Here is a 16,913-nt window from a genome sequence, read left to right on the forward strand (position 1 = left end):
AATAAATAATAGGAGCTAAATAGCTTTCAGCTAATCACGTTCCAGTGATATAGCTTCCTGTAACATCTGATGGAGAATCTGTCTACTGTTTCCGTATCTAAAAGATGTAACTTTGTAGTGAATTTTAATTTATAAATCATGAATAATATTAAAGTACAAACCTTCAAGAATCTAAGATGTTAAGGAGTCGTTCGATTGCCTAAAAATTTAAAATCCCTAGGATTTGAGGACCGTAAATCTAAGATCATATCCTCCTCCTGTCCTCCTCCTGATTTTAAATCAGATATTTTCGCAATACAAAAAGAAAAAATAAAGATTTCAAGTGTAGTTGTTAGACCTGACCTAGGATCCTTGGTTTGATGAACCATGAATTTTATCATGGGTCTTTTCCATATAAGTAAAAGCATACCACCTCATCTCCACAGATTTCAAATTTGAAACAATCAAATGCCCCTTAAAAGGCATAAATTATATTGCCTACTCCTAATAGAATTCATGGTAGATGTCATTTTGAACCTTACATTTTGCTTATAATTCTAAAAATGAGACGATGTCTCTTAATTTTCCAAATAAGGCCCTCACTTTTCATAGAAACTTCCATATAAGGGTTATAGCCGTCTCACTAGAGGGGTATCCTCATCCTTTCATAATAAACCATTTTGAATTCCACTTTTACCCTTATAAAAGTGTTATCCAAATTGATAAATTCGCCAAAATATGATCTCTTTTTCTCAAATTATAGATTAAGAAAATAGGCCTGGAAACGAGAGTTTCCCTACATTCATTCACATAATCGAATGATGGAGTTGGAAGAAAGAATAAATGGAACGGGAAGCTCCTCATCAAAATCCACCAAACGTTTATCAACTTTCTAGTGCGATCACACACAGCCAAGCATTTTCGTTTAAAAGTTTGTCATGTGAACAAGGTCTTTTTCAGCCTGAGGGGCATAGTTCAAATGTGCCAACTTGGGGCATGTTTTGCTGTGCATCTTTGGTAAAACTTGTGATCGTCTATGTTCTTGGTGAGTCTCACGTGCAAGTTGAAGTATGTAAAGATCTTATTACTTGGTACCAAATGCAGCTTTGAACCTTGTGAACAAAGAGAAGGAGGGGGCTTCAGTTTTCTTGCAGACAGTGGGGATTGAATCTTCCTGCCGGAACAAGGTCTTCTGCAGCAGTTTTTCATGCTATAATGTGGCGCTTGATAGTGTCCTTGTAGGGTGGAATTCTCAAGTTCTCTATCCTTTTAAGTGAAATATTTTCACCTTGTTGCATTATAACAACTAAGATCATGGAAAAACGATTGCTTTATTTCCAATTTAGACTATCGAGGGCCTCTAAAAGGCTGATTAACCGCACGAGAGAGGAGAAAAGAAAAAAATTACCCTATGTAGGTGACATTTGAGAGGACCTCCTGAAGGCCACAGAAATTTGGCATGAAAGGTATTCGATGTGGTATTTCGCCATTTCTCTAACGCACCAAATTTAGCTTCCGTGTATTTAGTTGTTTCGAATCCCAACCATTTTGCGTTTCCCAACCTGAGGTAAGGGATGGTGATAAAAGGATATTGTCCCGACTCGACGGTTCTAGGGGGGAAATATGTTCGCTGAGCCTGCTTTTGGTATTCTATGGATAGAAAAATTATAATTGTACTTTTAAACTGAAAAATATTCAATGTGCCTGTGAAGGCCATTCGGTTCGGCCTGCGATACTCAATCTGTCTGCGTAAGACGATTCACCTTCGATATTGGTGATATTGGTCGAACGCGGACACGGTTGTGGATTAGTTTTTGGTCTGCATCTGCGAGGAGCAAGCGTAAGCCTGGTTCGTGTCCGAATCACAAAGCGCCAAAACACCTTCCACGCACGTGATTCTTTTGTGTAGGGAAGGGTGCAGATTCACCATCGGACGTCGGCCATGTTGGCACCGTTGAAAAATCAATGCAAGGGAAGCAGGAAAAATAAGCGATCTTGACATCACCAGAGTGTGGAGCATACCACTCAGATTTTGGGTGTTCGTTCACAGAGATTTGGTGGTCCTGGCTGATCGGGAAGCTAGATCTTGAACGATTCTCAAATGATTTAGGCTCTGGGCACACACCAGGGGAAAATGGGTTGCACCTTTTCTGGGTTGAACGCAATCTACGATGCTGTTAATGGAGGTGGGGACGTTTGGATCAATGAGAACAGGTTCAGAATAATCAGGCAGCTCGGAGAAGGTGGGTTTGCCTTTGTATATCTGGTGAAGGAGGTCACTCCAGAAGGATCGGGGAGCAAATTCAAAGACCCATCTCATGTTTCTGGTGAGTCTTTCCAGATTCCATGCGCTATATATAATCTGAATTTTTAGAACTTCTAAAAGTTTGGCTGTGATTCAGGCTTATCTTTGCACCTACAAGTGCTCTTTATTTCATTGTTTACAAGCGTGTTCCTTCGTTAGCATTTTGGGTGCTTGAAGAATACATGAAGTATTTTTAATTAGGTTCACCATTCGATTTGTTTTTTCACATTGTTTTGGAAATAATGGGGGATATTATGAGATCTGATCTTGGATTGCGAACTTTACCCTGCAAGGTAGGTAGGAATATATCGCGATATAGTGGTAGTTCTTTTTGCTTGTCAGCGGCATTTTTCATAGCGGGGGCAGTTCTTTTCTTGGATAATTTTGTCTCTATGAGTGCCAACAAAATTTTCAATAACAAACTCAGGAGTTTGTGGCTACTCTTTTCAATACTGTAAACGCATTTTGATTTTTATCAGTTTGAGCTCAGTGCACATAACGGGTCCTTATGAGGATTTCTTTAATGACCTTGCCGGGAAGCTTGTTGCCTAGCTTGTTTATCTGCATTTTAACAGAAATACCACCGAAGTTGCTTTTTGTGATCGATGAAACATGGAGGTTGATACACTGGTTTGGAGCCGAAACTGAAAGATCTGACTTTCCTTTAATATTGTTTTTCAAGTTCCATGCTTGCACATAAAGTGCCCAATGGGTATGAGTCTGAGGTTGCTTTTGATGCCATGGTTCCTTGACTATGGCATCTTGGTTTCCTTTTCCGGCATTCATGGTTAAGGTTTCTGTCAAATGAATTTTATTATATATTATGCCAAGATCACGTATCATATTGATGGAGATTCATCACCGTTTGATTTCCGAAGCATATATAGCATAGTAATGCCAGTTAGTAGCTAGTCGTGACTCGTATTAAAAGTACTTAGCCTTTCATTTAGTGAAGCACCGTCGACTGAGTAGAGTATGATTTCAATTACTTTTATTTTTCTGTTTTGCCTTTATGTTTACACGACTAATAATTTCACCGATGTAACAAATAGGTCATCACATTCATTCTCTTAACTTTGTCTTTCCTTAGACAATGGCATGTATGCAATGAAGAAGGTTTTGATCCAGTCAGGGGAACAACTAGAGTTGGTGAGGCAAGAAATAAGTGTTTCATCCCTTTTTAGTCATCCCAACCTGCTTCCTCTACTTGACCATGCTACTATCGCAGTGAAGGTACTTGCTTTAGATTACTTGTCTTTTCCCTTCCCCAGATATGTCTACTGTTGTATCAGCTTGATAGCATATACTGTTCAAGTGCTTGACATAGTGTGGAATTGTATGATTTTGGTATGGCAAGCAATTTTACAAGAATTCAATTGTTTTATCCGCATTTCCTTAAAACTATTCATTTGGTGTATTACATGATTCATAAGTAATGACTGATCTCTCATTGTCTCACATTGTTAGCTTCTATTCAAAGTGGGAACGAAATGTGTTAATGCTCTTGATGTACTTCTAAAAGAAGCTGTGTGGCTCCGAAAGCCAGATCTAGGGTATCAGGAATGAGTAGCATGCTTGTTTATATGGGGCTGGGATGTGCTTAAATCTATATTTTTTTGTTATTCTCTGCATATAAATGTGTACGTCATTTTAAACATGTTCTGCTTCATTGCATTTGTTGGTTTCCTCTTTAAAGTAATGCCATTTACTTTATCCAAATTCTGATAGCACGGAATCCAATAACTGTAGTTTGGCTTTCTGCTTCTGTGCATCTGTTTGCACCATGTTTCTTTTATGCTCATAATGCACATTCTCTGGCAGCTAGAATGAAATGCAGTTTGAAGTGTTGCACAGAGGACTTTAAACTAGCCTATATTCTTTTGAATTTATGTAGGGCCCTCAAGAAGATTCATGCCATGAGGCATATTTACTGTTCCCAGTTCATTTAGATGGGACCCTGCTTGACAATGTCAAAAGCATGAAAGCAAAGAAGGAGTACTTCCCTACTGTTACAGTTCTTCAAATTTTCCAACAGGTACCTTTTTACTGCATGGTACTATATGTATTTGATATGTATTATTCTTTTCAAGATTGAACACTTGTATTAATTTAGATATTTCTACTATTTTTGTTTATGATTTTCCCAAGAGAAGTGAAGCAGCAAAGTGAAACATGAACCTTTTGAGCATACTTTGAAGGTGTAACATGCTTATATTAGTGGAAAAAATTAATGATATGAAATGCCGATCTTGGGAGTGCAACTCAAAGTAGTAGTAAAAGCAGTTCTGATGTTGCATTGAGGACAAGTAGGAGTGGGTCTCAATCATGTCAAACTAACAATCAGTCGGAGTTATTTGGTTGGCTAAATTATGACACAATAGCTTCCATAGACTTGGCATGATGCTGCTGCATGTAAAAGTGAAGGCCTGAAGGGTACTAAACTAGTGAAGCTTGTGGTGCATAAGTCAATGTAAGCTACTTCGTTGAAGAGTAATTTTCTTTAAGTCATAGTAGATACTATATTTGGAGGTGCAACTGAGAAAACTGATACTCCATTTGTTGCGAGGAGTGAAAGAGCTGAGTGCCTTAAATATATGAGTTTCACATGTGAAGGCCTGAAGGGTACTAAACTAGTGAAGCTTGTGGTGCATAAGTCAATGTAAGCTACTTCGTTGAAGAGTAATTTTCTTTAAGTCATAGTAGATACTATATTTGGAGGTGCAACTGAGAAAACTGATACTCCATTTGTTGCGAGGAGTGAAAGAGCTGAGTGCCTTAAATATATGAGTTTCACATGTACACACTATATGGAGGGTCAATACCATGACAATTTCCTAACATGCCACATAGGAGGTTTGTTTTTTTCTTTTTTCCAGCTAAAAGACCTCATATGTGGCATGTTAGGAAATTGTTGTGGTATTGACCCACCATGCAGGGTCGAATTTTTTGTTTTTGTTTTTTCAGCTTGCTTCTCCTTGCATACAAACTGTACTACTTGACTTACCCAGCATAAGAATGTGCGGTCAAAAAGAGACCAAATAAATTAGACCTGTTTGGACTATTTGTGACTGTTAAAGAACAGCCACATATTATATTTCTTGTATTTGTGATGAAGTGCAGAAAGCTGTCCATTGAAAAAACTAAGTGCAGAAATCTTTTTTGGAATAACTGAGTTGCGATACAGCTTTGTGCAGGACTGAAGTACATGCACAGTCTTGATCCTCCATATGCCCATAATGATGTTAAGCCAGGGAATGTCCTTCTAACACATAGGAAAGGGGAGATACCGCTTGCAGTTCTGATGGACTTTGGGAGTGCTGCACCTGCAAGGAGGGAAATACGTTCTCGTTCACAGTCATTGCAGTTGCAGGTATATCCAATTTAGTTCTCTCTATATGTGTCATGCAAATCCCTGCTGTTTCTGCTTTGGTCTGTCCTATTCTTTATCATCACATTAACATGTTTCTTTTGATTTTGTAATAGGAAACAATTGTTGCAAAATACTTTCATTTGCTATTTTATGGATGACATGCACATTTCTAGGGCTTATGCTGCATTTATTCATGGACCTAGATATTTCTTTAGGGGTATCCTTGTTGCTCTCATTTCAATTACTCTCTGTTAGCATGTCCTGTTGCACCTAGAGAACACTCGATCCCTGTCTCATGTCCACACTTTTTAACATCAACCAACTTATCCTTGTCGGTTCCAGGAATGGGCAGCTGAACATTGTTCCGCACCATATAGAGCACCTGAACTGTGGGACTGTCCAAGCCATGCTGATATTGACGAAAGAACTGATGTTTGGTCGTTGGGATGCACTCTCTATGCAATAATGTGAGAATGCTGTGTTTGTGAGTTTTAATTTTTTAAATGCACATTTTTTTCTTCATTTACAGCTTCCAGGATGTCTGTACTATAATTTGCGCTTCACTGTTTGGCATATATTCAGTTTTTGGCTGTTGTTTGTGATACTGTACAATTTACAGAATCCTGTTTACTTTTTAAATAAGATTATTCATAGCAAAGTAGAGTTCAATTCATTGGTCACTGAAATTAAATGGAAAACTTGGGTTTTATATGTGCATGTGCCCTCATCATATCCAGCTTATTGTCATGTCTTACACATGTTTTATTCATGCATGTATTCTGCTATGCACCACACATGATAAAGTAATATCTGATATGCTTATGACCACTATTTTTTTCTCTATCCATACTTGACTGGTTTAAGTGTCATCTTATGATGTTCTGAATGCCTTGACTCTGTAATGGAATCTGATTGCTTTTTATGAACATATAATTGCTAAAGTTCTTTATCATTTGCTAGTATTATAGAGTTCATGCCTTTCCTGTAAATTTACATGCTTACAAATGCAAGTACTGCCCTTCATTTATGCACTTACATTTGGAAGTGTCAATATTCATTCCCCAGTGTCTTGTATGGAGCTGATAAGTACACCTGTATGCATTACCTTTGGTTCAATGTTCATGTGCAAACATAGAATGTTTTCTCATGTTAACCTACGACTTCAATGGCATATGAAAATCCTATTATTGCGTTGGAAACATTATTTTGTTAATTGCATGAAATCTGGATATGAAGTTTGAACAAATAGTTATATCTGCATCAAGACTCGTGTTGCATGCATTTAGAGGGTTGCATGCGCAAAGAGAAAGGATTCATTCCATAATTATTTTTAATATTTTTGCAGAATTTCCTACCTGATCCAGTGATACTTTCATTTGCCACTATTGATGGCCTTTATCTTGGCTCTTTCGCTTGAGATTCGTAGGTGACAATTTGGAAGTGACATACATTATCCTAGTCCTATTTTCGTCTGCAAGTGTTTAAGTCATTCATCCACACATATTTCAACAAAAGTTACACAAAATGACTAATGAAAAATCAACTATTAAATGATTGGTCTTTGAATAGCAGTTAAAGATTGTGATCAACAAAGGATTTTGAATCCCAGGTTTCTCAGATTCTCTTCCAACTGAGGTTAGCAGTTGAAAAGGTCTGAAGACTCTGCACCATTAACAATCTTGGGAACCTGTCCGAGACAAGATCACCAAGCACTTCTATGATTCAGTTATAGAGGGTAAACTTCGAATGAGTGTATGTTTTTCACATGAAAACTAGAATCCTCATTAAAAAATGTAGTTGGAAGATTAATAAATCATATACCTATATAAAAACCACCATAATCACTGTAAAGAGTTATCCTTATGACACTAGATTTTCCAAATTTGTAATTCAAAAAACATGATCTTATCCTAAATGGTTTTTGTATTGTTGCTTCCTGCTTCAGCTCTACTTATAAGTACCTCTTCTCTGACTTGTACTCTGATGAAATGTATTTTCATTTCTTTAAGGCCACATACAGAATGCAATAAGGACCCATATTTTAAATTAGTCTTAGAAAATGTGTATGCATAGACACACACAGAGTCCATTTTGCCATCAATCCATTGGGATACAGTCAGTGAAAATTAGAAACGAAGAAAGCAACAATGGACTTTGTTGCTATTTAACTTTCATGAAATATGAGCACAAGTGAGGGGCAGGGAGAAAACATGTATAATGCCTAGAGTTCCCACATTTTGGTCTCAAGTTGTTTTGCTCATGGGACATCTCAGCCATAAATTTTCTAAGTTGGATGAGGTCCATGGCAATTTCTTGTTGGCAAGCAAGTAGAAATCTGGTTCCTTTGGGTTTTTTTCACTACCTGTTTTAAGACGTCAAGTCTTCCTTGTTAACAAGCATTTTAGTCAGAACCTAGCCCCATTACTGCAGGGTTTACTGTTTAGTTTGTAATATTTTACTGAGCAGAATCTGTTGCCTTTTCAAGAAGCTGTTGAATTGTCTGAATTTTTTGAAAAGGTTAAAGACTAGTACTTCTTTCTTGTCCTCATGCTTTTGTTCCATGAAATCATAATTGGCATCCCTTTCACAGCTTAAATCATGAAGAAATTGCTGATTTCTGGTAACTTTTTGATATTTGATTTTTATTTTTAGGTATGGTGAATCCCCTTTTGAGTATGCCCTAGGCGAATCTGGAGGGAGCCTTCAGCTGGCTGTGATGAATGGACAAATAAGATGGCCTTCAGGGCCTAATCCTCCTTATCCTGAACAGTTGCATCAGTTTGTGGTATGGATGCTTCAGCCTCAAGTGGCAGTTCGCCCATGGGTCGATGATATTATTATCCATGTTGATAAGTTGATATCAAAGTTCTCAAGTTGATAAGAGAGCACTTTAGCGGAATGCACTTTGAACAAGAACAGTGATGTTGCATCACGCTTTGGTTCCAGGATTCCATTATTTTAACAAAAATGAGTTATAAGTTAGTCTGGTTCTCATCAGATCGGGTTTTGTTATGGTTTTGAGAAATGGAGTACATGTGCCTAAAGAAAAGCTCTCTCTCTCTCTCTCTCTCTTTTAACGTGATGCCATGTCTTCTTCTATTAGGCTTCTTCATGGTCCACAAATTTGCCCATATTTGGTTGTGGTTGCTGATAAACCTCAGCAGCTGGTATGTGATGAGTTCACCATGGTATGCTAAGGTTCTTCTTTTACTGCTGTGCCCAAATCTGAACTCTCAGCAACTCGGTCCAACAATATTGTGTCCGATATCATCCTTCTCTTCGTAGATTTTCAAGATCCTCTCGTTTAGATCCTTTCTAATGGAATCAGACATTGTAAATTTAGTCTACATGGACCCTTTAGTGAGGGTCAGCATCCAAGTTATGGGAATCAGACTCGCCTACAGGATCTCCTAGCAATTAAAGAAACTGAAAACCAGAAACATTTTGAAGCAGCCAGTTCTTCAAATTTTTTGCCTTAATACGACTGGTGATTTGTTCTTAAACAAAACAGCATGTGTATCAAATTGGTTGAATCCAGATTCATCAAAACAAGAAATTGGGAGATCTTAGAACAGGTTGTGAGGATTGGGATGATGTTGGGGACGATACGATCCAGTCTCCGCTGTTAATTGACGTATCCCTATGCATTTTCTAACTTGAAACTTCCTGGTGGTCCTCAAGAATATGACAGCCTTCCTATTTTCATGGCTATTGCTCTTGTTGGTGGTGCACATGGACAGCTGTGGTTGAAATCCATCCAGGTCCATCCACATCTCATGAATAAATGTCTTGGCAGCAATGTTTAATTCTTCTAAATATTTATTTTCATAGCAGATTGCTGCGTTAAAGTTCCGCGTGTTCACATCGCATGTATTGCAGGGAAAAGGAAGAAAAAAGAAAAGCATTTCTGGTGCAATAATTCATGTGAGTTGAGTGTGATGTTTGTATAAAAAGATTGCGATTGCTCAACGTCGAAGACATCCGCCATTATTGCATCAGCGCCAACTCTTGTCTTAAATAAAGTTTCTTTTCTCAACTTTTTCTTTTATGATGAAGAAAACCATTTATTTCTGTTAGATGTATTTTGTCAATTCACATGGTGCATGCTTATCAGTATTGCCACTCGGTGTAAGGCCGTAAATTGCGAATCGGGCAGGTTGCTTGGCGTTTCCTGCGAACGTGTAATGGAGACCACGCATATGCCTCCACAGGGCATTTGACGTGAGGAACTGAACTATTTGGCAGAAAGACGAGGAACATGTCCGGCGTTTGAATGTGTCAGCGGACTCATGGCGCTTGTCATGACTTGATTGTGTTACACCAACTAAGAAATATGTTCTCTTTCATTGCTTTGGCCATGAAGAAATCAGAAATGGACATGTCAACGTTAGAAATTGAACTCTGCAATCCCTTCAAGTTTATGGATTTAAGCCAACCTACCTTGCTTGATGTATGCAACCTTAATTTGCCGGTGTGTAAAGCACCAATCAATATATATATATATATATATATATATATAATGTTAGCACATAGCTATTTTACATGAAAAACGTAGGCTGGTTTGGGAACCGGTGTTGCTCGTCTTCTCTATGTTCAGGGTTCAAGCACTGGGCCCTCCCGATGCTTCGACTCTCTTCCAAGGTAAGTGGTTTAGAGGGCCATTATTCTCGTTTTGCAGCGCCTTGTGGATGTTAAATTGCAGCACCTGTAGAGAGAGAGAGAGAGAGAGATGCAAACTGTGTATAAAATATTTCAGATTTGACATCCTAAGATTTGATACCCACGGCGTAGGAGTGGATCAAAATTCAACGTTTAATGAGTTCCCGATGAACTAGAGTTCTAAACTTGAATAATTTATTTCAACATGGGGTCATCCTATATCTCTCACTCTCATGCTATTATTTGACGAACTTTATATATTATATATCGTATAATGTCTGTTCATAAAGAGAGGATCTACCACGCTTACTACTTATTCTTCCTTATAAAAGGTATATCTTACTCATGCCCCTTTGTAAAGAAATGGACATGGCGGATATTACCTTGGTAATCTATCCTAAGATATGTGAAACTGTAGGATGCAAAATCGTTTTCTTCATATATATATATATATATATATATATATATATATATATATATATATATATAGAGAGAGAGAGAGAGAGAGAGAGAGAGAGAGAGAGAGAGAGAGGACTTAGATTTGGGTATGATGTCCTTTTCCAAATTAGATATGGAGATAAGGGAGAAGAGTAGGATTTGAGGGGGAAATGGGCGGTGGAGGTGAGAAGACTTGATGCGCTGAGCCCACGAGTGGCTGCCTTGCCTCCACGCGGTGGGCTGATGTGGCCATCCAGAAAGATCGGAGTTGAGTGGCTGCCAGAGCCCATCCCAGATTTGCTGTGGGACCCACAAAACCATACATGCTTTCTACGCGCCTCAGCCTTTCACCCCCTAGAACACACGCGCGCACATGCGCACACACACACACACACTCTCTTTCTTAAATCTGAAAGTGCATTATATACATATATATTAATCAGTTAGGGAATAAAAAGTTGACAGTGTCATCAATCAGGGAACAAAAATTTGGTAGCTGCAAATTTAAAACCGTAAGTTTTGTTAAAAGCACCATCAACCGTTCTCATGTCAAATGTTTTTCAACGATAAATTTTTAATTTTTAGCAATCCATGCAACGTTTAGTAGATTCGAACTCCTATATATGTGTGTATGTGTGACATGGTTTTGAAGTTTCAGCAACTTCCATGAACCATAACAAAATCAAAGATCGAAGAGGGTTGGACTCAATAAAAGAGTCAAAAACTTTTTGCTGAGGGAGATTTAAGAGTATATACTTCAAATTTTAAGGTGCACTTGTATATGAATAAACAAAAATTATGGAGGCATCAATGTGTAAGTAAGGTCATTTTTGTAGACCGGCACGCGCAATGGCCCACATCAGCCTACACTTATCTCCGCTACTGGGTTCTACTAATAGAAGGCCTGTTAATAATGTATACCGGCGCGGATTCACATTTTTGTTTAGCCAACAAACAAAAGATAAAGTAGAGGATGTTCTTCATTCATTTGTTGTTACTGGGATGAAGAGGCAATATGGAAAAGAGAGAAACCAATTTTTTGGAGTGGGAGACTTCTAACCTGTTGTGACTATAGTACTCCACTTACCAATAGTGGTGCAAAGCTGGGTTGAAAGCTACTTCATCAGCATGATCACAACTTTCAGAACTACAGTGCAGCTGCATTGAGTTGGTGCAGATTCTTAGGACCACATATCTTCATAATTTAGACCTCCCATTCCACAAAAATTTTATAGAGGAAGTTGTCTTAAAGTTTCGGCCTCTGTGGTTCGACTGGAATTCAGTTTTGGCTTGAAAACAAAGCTGCATATCAATCATAGTTGGTAAACCCGTGACTTAGGCTCGATCGGCTGAAGACAGGGTCGTCGGGTAAGAGAGTTGAGTTAGTGACTTGATTTTGTTAGATAATAAATTTTTGTAGGACATTTTTTTTTTATAAATAGATGAAAAAGGTATCTTTGTCAGGTTTTCCTCTTTGATTTTTTGATGAGCTAAAACTCAATAACATGTAATATGAGTATTTTTTTAATGTATATTTAGTAAAGCTTGTGTATTTTCACAATTCAAAAAATAACAAACTATAGTATTCAATAATGAACTTATTAAAAAAACATATAAGTAGTTGGCCATCCTAGCTGACTCAGAGGACCCTGACTCATGACCTAATAAATGGACGATTCTAGCTGTTTGCAATTTGGATCAACGAGTTTGCCAACTATGCCTAGAATGTGTCGCCAAATGATTCATTGCATTTAATGTATGCCATTTGTTATTTTAAATAGTTTTTCAAAAATTAAACTACACATATGATGAAAAATACTAAAAATATATAAATGAAAAGAGGTTTGGTGTCTAAATCGGAACATTCTATGAGCTGAAGAGCTAGAATCATATAATTTTATTCATTTAAAACATTAAATTTTAACAATTTCTCGAATTTGAACAGTTAACACCATTTATAAAGTTAAACCTGTGAAAAGATTAAAACTAAAAGAATGTTAAAAAGGCCAAACAACCGTAAACTGCAAGTACAAATAGTGTCGGCGCATTGTTAGTCAGGTCATGCAGTATATGTAGGGAGGTCAAGTGGAGCTCATGCCGGGCTCTCAAGCGGACCACAACATCAGTTCGGTCCGGCTGGTGGCCCGATTATATTAAAAAGTTATATATTTAATATAATTTAATATATAAATATAATTGATTATACAATATATAATAATAATAATAATATTAAATATAATTGATTATACAACATATAATAATAATAATAATAATAATAATAAGTTATTAGGTATTGACTGGGGTCAGACTAACCTAAACCAATCCTAAAGATTAAGACTGAGTCAGGCTGGCTGGTTGTCAGGGTACGTGCCCATCCGATACCCAGCCACGTTAATAGTTCTATATGTTTGATAGGTTGCCGGAAAATTGAGAATTTGTATTAACTAAAAGTTTTCAAATTTTTTTTTTTTTGATTGTTGCCCCGAACGCTAAAAAGTTTTCAACTTTCTTTTTGATTGTTATCCCAAAACTATATTTTGCAAAACTTTATGGATAACTGTACAATAGATTTTTACAGCTTAGAAAACCTTATTATCATTTCTATCATCGTACCTGGTATTTTAATTAATTTGAGTGACATAGCAACAGTAAATATAAGTTTTTATTGGTAGTTGTCAGCAAAAACGTGGCTTCTTTTAAAAGAGGAAAAATACTAGACTTGTATTTGTGATTGCAGCAAAAGAAGGCGTCTCTAATTGAAAAAATTTCAAGTGCATAATTGCTGGGGGAAGATGACGACGGGATCAAGGGGACATCAAGGCAGCATATGTGTACAAAGTAGGATAAAATGTTTCTTCGCCTAACAAAGATGACGTGGAACACTCAATTATGCGGTGGGGATCACATTAATTGTTTTTCTTGTGATTTTTTCTCCGAAGGAAAAAAATCATTGGACATGTTAGGTTCTTTCTCTGCGTCCCCATTGAACATCAATGGGTGAGTCGGCAGGCCAAATAAGTGCTATACTCCAGTTGATGAATGTAAATATAAGATCAGTTTCAAAATTCTTCACGAGTTGGAGTTGGTGAATGTAACTATAAGATGAATGTAAATATAAGATCAGTTCCAAAATTCTTCGAGTTGGTGAATGTAACTATAAGATTACTCAGGTTTCAAAATCTTAAAAAATGAATAATCGTCATTATGCATGCATGCGCGCACACACACATGCACATGCACATGTATCATTATTTGATCGTGCATGGCTGCGCAGACACACAAAAATATATATATGTATATATAAGGATGGAGAGAGAAGTAGAGAAAAGAAAAGGAAATTACTGTTGGAGAAAACATGAGTTGCTTTCACGATTCAAAGGAAGAAAGAAAAGGACTGAAGATGAAGCTTTGGCCGTAGGCACTGGCGAGGATAACTCAGAGGCCCCTCTCAGCTGATCAGATCTCGCCACGTGTGAATCTCTGGATTCTCTCTCCCTCGGCCATTACATGATCTCCTCCACCACCAGCTACCCCTCCCCCACAGCCCACACCCTTCCTCCTTCCACAGGCCCATGGTGGAATAGGAAGATAGAGTCTTAGAGAGAGAGAGAGATGGTGAAAGAGGAGGGGATCCTGAGAGGCAGGCAAGGGGGAGGGGGGCTATGGCCGTCCCGTGAGTGGCTCTGCGAGGTCTGTGAGTCGGCTCCGGCCACAGTGACCTGCAAGGCCGACTCGGCGGTGCTCTGTGCCACCTGCGACGCCGATATCCACTCGGCAAACCCGCTGGCCCGCCGCCACCTTCGGGTGCCGATCCACCAGTACAACCCCGCCGCTTCTGATAAGTTCTTCAGGGACAACCAGCGCCACCACTATCACCAATCTGACAAGATCACCGCTATTCATGGCGGTATTAAGCAGGACGTCGACGAGGATGATGACTATGATGACGCTGACGACGAGCAGGAGGCCAATTCATGGCTGCTACTGCAGCCAGGCGGGAAGGCCATAGGTGGGGAGGATGATGGCTTGCTACTTGGTGGCGGAGGCCGTGGCGGTGGTGGCGGCGGCGAGGTTGATGAGTACTTGGACTTGGTTGATTATGCGGAGGCATGCAACGAGAACCAGTCATACCCACATGTGCAGAGTCAGTACCATCAGAAGCAGCAGCCGGAGGAGAAGAAGGAGGCCGAAGGGAATGACGGCGTTGTGCCGGTACCGTGCCTGGAGCTTATCAAGGATCAGCAGCTAAACAACCAGCAGTACCTGGACTTTGATCTTGAGAATCCGAAAGGAGGGTATGGTGGTTACCCTGGCTCACTGAGCCACAGTGTAAGTACAACCATGAAAGAACACTGTTACATTCCTTACCATTTCTTTCCCTTTCTTAAAATTTGATTCTCTTTCTCTTACAATTTAGGTCAGTTCCTCTCAGATTGGAACCTCTTGCTAAGTCCTTCACTTTAACTTTAGGTGCCAACTTTATTATTCATCTATTTTTGCCGGTTGATCTGAATTGGAGTTTTAATAGGCTGTGAATATATAGTTATTTTTTGTCTATTTAAGTGAAGGGGATTGTTCTTTTTTTACTCGCATGGATCTGGGTTTCTGAGGGTACTCGATGGTTCTGGTTACCCTTAAATAGGACAACTGGGAAGATGGAATTTTTGAATGTCTTTTGTTGATTGTTTGGTGCATATATATAGGTCATACAGTTAAGGTGATTATGAAAAAATTCTGCATCATTGGTTACTAGAACAAAAGATTTTACAGGAACCCATTTACATCTGCATAAGGTTCATACAATTAGCTGAAGTTTGAGCTGATGCCAGTTTTCTTTTCTTCTTTCATTCGAAACCATCATAATCTGATTTTTTATGCTCATTTTTGTGTGAATTGTCTCCTGCATAAGTCAGGAGTTCTCTGTTAAGCAACTGCAGCTTTTGAATTTATAGTTCAAGATCCAAAATATACATAACATATGCACGATTAATTGATTTAAGTTGTTTCTCGAGCAGGAGGCGAAAAACTTATTTCATGAAGGAAAAAGGGCAGTTATATTTATAATTTGTTCACGAGACGTGATAATTAACGCCAAGACAGACTCTCACGATATTATTCTATGATTTTTTCCAACATCCGACCTAACCTTGGTGAATTACGCGCCTAGAAATGCAATTTACAAAAAAGAAGAAAACTACCCTTTTTGTCACAGATTTTCAAATATTTATACCTCTTCATTTTGCAGAATTATGCAAAATATATGCCAATTCACTTCTTTGCTAGGAGCAACAACAACAACAACAATAATAATAATTTTTTTCTTCTCAATCTTTCAGCTTTAACTTATTTATCAATGGATTATTACAAATTTTATACTCTAACGCCATATTTTCCTTAAGTTATTTCTGAATAATTACGAAGAGTAGCATAGATCGATCCACCCGAGCTTTTGTATGATCGGGCGTACGTGCTTCTGTTACGTCTCAGGTTTCAATGTCATCGCTGGAAGCCGGTGTAGTCCCAGACGCTGCCATGAGTGAAAACTCTGGCTTCTATTTCACACCCTCAAAAGGATCAATGGAACTCTCCTCAGGTCTTACAACCATGCAAGTTCCGCAATACATGGCAATGGACAGGGAAGCGCGTGTTCTGAGATACAGAGAGAAACGGAAGAACAGAAAATTTGAGAAGACAATCAGATACGCTTCGCGCAAGGCATATGCTGAAACGAGACCAAGAATCAAAGGTCGGTTTGCAAAGAGAACAGATGTTGAAATCGATCAAATGTATTCAACTTCTATAATGGTTGAAACAGGTTATGGAATCGTCCCCACACTTTGATGCAGCAAAAATATTAGGCCTTGTATTTTTACTTTCACCATGTATTTTATGTAAGCAGTTCCCAGAATAATGTTTCTTCCTATAAAATGTTTATTCTCAATACCATCGATTGTTGCATCTTTTTCGAATGGGAATTTCGTTAGACTCGGTTTAAGATAACTCGTCTATGTAAATCAGTTCTAGAGAGACAGAAGGGGATCTCTCAACCAAAATGAATTACAGGTAGAATTTAATCAAGAAGCTAGCGACCCCTGCCCTCAGAAGCTTATTATGCCAATCATTCTTCTCCTTAAAATTGGTGAAAACAATCTAAAAGTGGAT

At 38.3% G+C, this 16,913-nt stretch overlaps 2 protein-coding genes across 2 annotated transcripts; both read left to right on the plus strand.

The window, feature by feature from the left end:
• The first annotated feature begins 1,673 nt into the window (after nt 1-1,673).
• LOC116259464 (uncharacterized) lies at nt 1,674-8,753 on the plus strand. The gene is made up of 6 exons (XM_031637298.2): nt 1,674-2,306; nt 3,375-3,517; nt 4,179-4,319; nt 5,469-5,654; nt 5,997-6,121; nt 8,307-8,753. The coding sequence occupies exons 1-6, from the start codon at nt 2,114-2,116 to the stop codon at nt 8,530-8,532; spliced, it is 1,014 nt and encodes a 337-aa protein (XP_031493158.1). The 5' UTR covers nt 1,674-2,113; the 3' UTR covers nt 8,533-8,753.
• A 5,520-nt stretch (nt 8,754-14,273) lies between these two features.
• On the plus strand, nt 14,274-16,694 carry LOC116259472 (zinc finger protein CONSTANS-LIKE 2-like). The gene is made up of 2 exons (XM_031637311.2): nt 14,274-15,080; nt 16,239-16,694. The coding sequence occupies exons 1-2, from the start codon at nt 14,364-14,366 to the stop codon at nt 16,590-16,592; spliced, it is 1,071 nt and encodes a 356-aa protein (XP_031493171.1). The 5' UTR covers nt 14,274-14,363; the 3' UTR covers nt 16,593-16,694.
• Nucleotides 16,695-16,913: the final 219 nt, after the last annotated feature.

This window comes from Nymphaea colorata, chromosome 8 (genome assembly GCF_008831285.2).
Source record: "Nymphaea colorata isolate Beijing-Zhang1983 chromosome 8, ASM883128v2, whole genome shotgun sequence".
NCBI classification, from domain to species: Eukaryota; Viridiplantae; Streptophyta; class Magnoliopsida; order Nymphaeales; family Nymphaeaceae; genus Nymphaea; species Nymphaea colorata.

Bases quoted from the DNA above. Each gene is read 5' to 3' on its own strand.
- LOC116259464 (XM_031637298.2), top strand. From the start codon at position 2,114: ATGGGTTGCACCTTTTCTGGGTTGAACGCAATCTACGATGCTGTTAAT. The intron at 5,655-5,996 runs GTATATCCAATT...TGTCGGTTCCAG, and splicing joins CACAGTCATTGCAGTTGCAG to GAATGGGCAGCTGAACATTG. The intron at 6,122-8,306 runs GTGAGAATGCTG...TTTTATTTTTAG, and splicing joins TGCACTCTCTATGCAATAAT to GTATGGTGAATCCCCTTTTG.
- LOC116259472 (XM_031637311.2), top strand. From the start codon at position 14,364: ATGGTGAAAGAGGAGGGGATCCTGAGAGGCAGGCAAGGGGGAGGGGGG. The intron at 15,081-16,238 runs GTAAGTACAACC...GTTACGTCTCAG, and splicing joins CTGGCTCACTGAGCCACAGT to GTTTCAATGTCATCGCTGGA.